Consider the following 1,533-nt stretch of genomic DNA (forward strand, 5'->3'; position numbering starts at 1 on the left):
CTTAATTTTTCGTGTTATTATTCATCCTTTGTTTAAATATCAGATGGTATTATGTGTCGTATTTGAGGACGCTTTCTTTGTGTAGGAAAGGTCGGTAAGTATATGGGTAGGTAGGCATGTGTTTCATTATTATTATCATTATCATTTCTATTATCATCACCATTAATACCAGGCTTAAATCTAGTACAGTAGTTACCTTCATGTGCTAATAATGCATTTGAACATAGATTTTTAACATTAAAATCACCTTTTTTTTTGTTTCAGTTATGATTATGTTACGAATATGATAGGTCTTGAATCTTCTCTGATTTTAACTCTGTCATCTTCTAAATAATACTAAATATTTTTTTTTTTTTTTTTTTTTGGTTAGAAATGAATTTATGTATAATATATACCGGAATTACTGATTTATATTTTCAGCAAAGTCTTACAGATTTTTTAGATGATATTCAAATTTTTAACTAATCTGGCAACAATGTCCAGAGGTATATCTAATTGCATCAGAGACCAAAATTTCCCATGTCATAACACTCAGTAACGTGCCTCATTGATACAGCTAGCTTGTAATGTATTAATGACCTATACTGATATTCACATTTACCCTCTGTTTTCCTGATAGTATTTTCCAGTTTATGACTCGCTAATATCCGTCACTGCAATAACAACAATTTGCAGCAGATCAACATACACTGTGCCTTCTCAAAGCATTGCTTGGCTGTAATAACTCATCTCTCTCGATTGAGTGTTTACCCTGCATGCACTCACAGTCAAGTACATCAGAATTCCCTAATCCGAAAAGTATCGAGACACGAACACATAACCACACAATAACTTTAGCAATAATTGTTCCTCATTATATCATCAAGATATCTGTTAATAGTCATTTGAATCTGGGACATTATGTGTGTAACATAGGACATGCCGTAGTGAATGAGCTCGACATATTTTTGTATTAATGCAAACTAAACCACATCTTACTAAAGTTGCCATCCAATTTTCATTTAGCTTCCCACTAAACACACATGAACTCGTCGCAGAAATAATTGCACTTCATATATACTGTCATTTCAGTCTCCTTTACAACACAAACAAATCGTAAGAATGTGATTTCCAAGTCACTTACATCCAGCGGCACTCCTTACACACCAGACAAAACTGACCGACTGGCAGGATTTCCCCAAAAAGGATAGTTGTCTACTAGTCCTCTCCGTTTTCTGTTTCTGTCTGGCGCCTTGTCCGACCGCCTTCGATAAAGAGGCGCGTCTCTCTGGCAACTTTTTTTTTTTTTTTTTTACCGAGTTTCGCTTATGCCACCCGGTATTGATATTGTTGTTGTATTTGATGGTAGTGTTATAATACTGTTAGAGCATGATAAAAGTGTATTAATATAATTCAACTGGACAGCAAATGGTTATACAGAACACAGTCAAGTACTTATGTAGTCCTTGGCAACAGTTGCCTTAGTATTTGCTTGGCTATACCGTCTTATCGCCATTTTTGTGTCCCGATATTTTATGTAGGTGCATCCGGCTG

General features: G+C 34.9%; 1 protein-coding gene across 22 annotated transcripts in view; it reads right to left on the reverse strand.

The window, feature by feature from the left end:
* Positions 1 to 1,223, reverse strand: part of LOC113806432 (uncharacterized) — an 8,980-nt gene extending 7,757 nt beyond the window's left edge. For 3 of the 22 annotated variants that reach the window (XR_011398980.1, XR_011398988.1, XR_011398987.1), the window contains exon 1: positions 1,124 to 1,215. Coding sequence is in view for 2 of the 22 variants with exons in the window: in XM_070129039.1 (XP_069985140.1) it covers positions 979 to 1,001 (23 nt within the window). In the remaining 20 variants the exon portion in view is untranslated. The other 19 variants (XR_011398974.1, XR_011398985.1, XR_011398984.1 and 16 more) reach the window with 16 other exon arrangements.
* Between the last annotated feature and the right edge of the window lie 310 nt (positions 1,224 to 1,533).

This window comes from Penaeus vannamei, chromosome 13 (genome assembly GCF_042767895.1).
Source record: "Penaeus vannamei isolate JL-2024 chromosome 13, ASM4276789v1, whole genome shotgun sequence".
Lineage (NCBI taxonomy): Eukaryota > Metazoa > Arthropoda > Malacostraca > Decapoda > Penaeidae > Penaeus > Penaeus vannamei.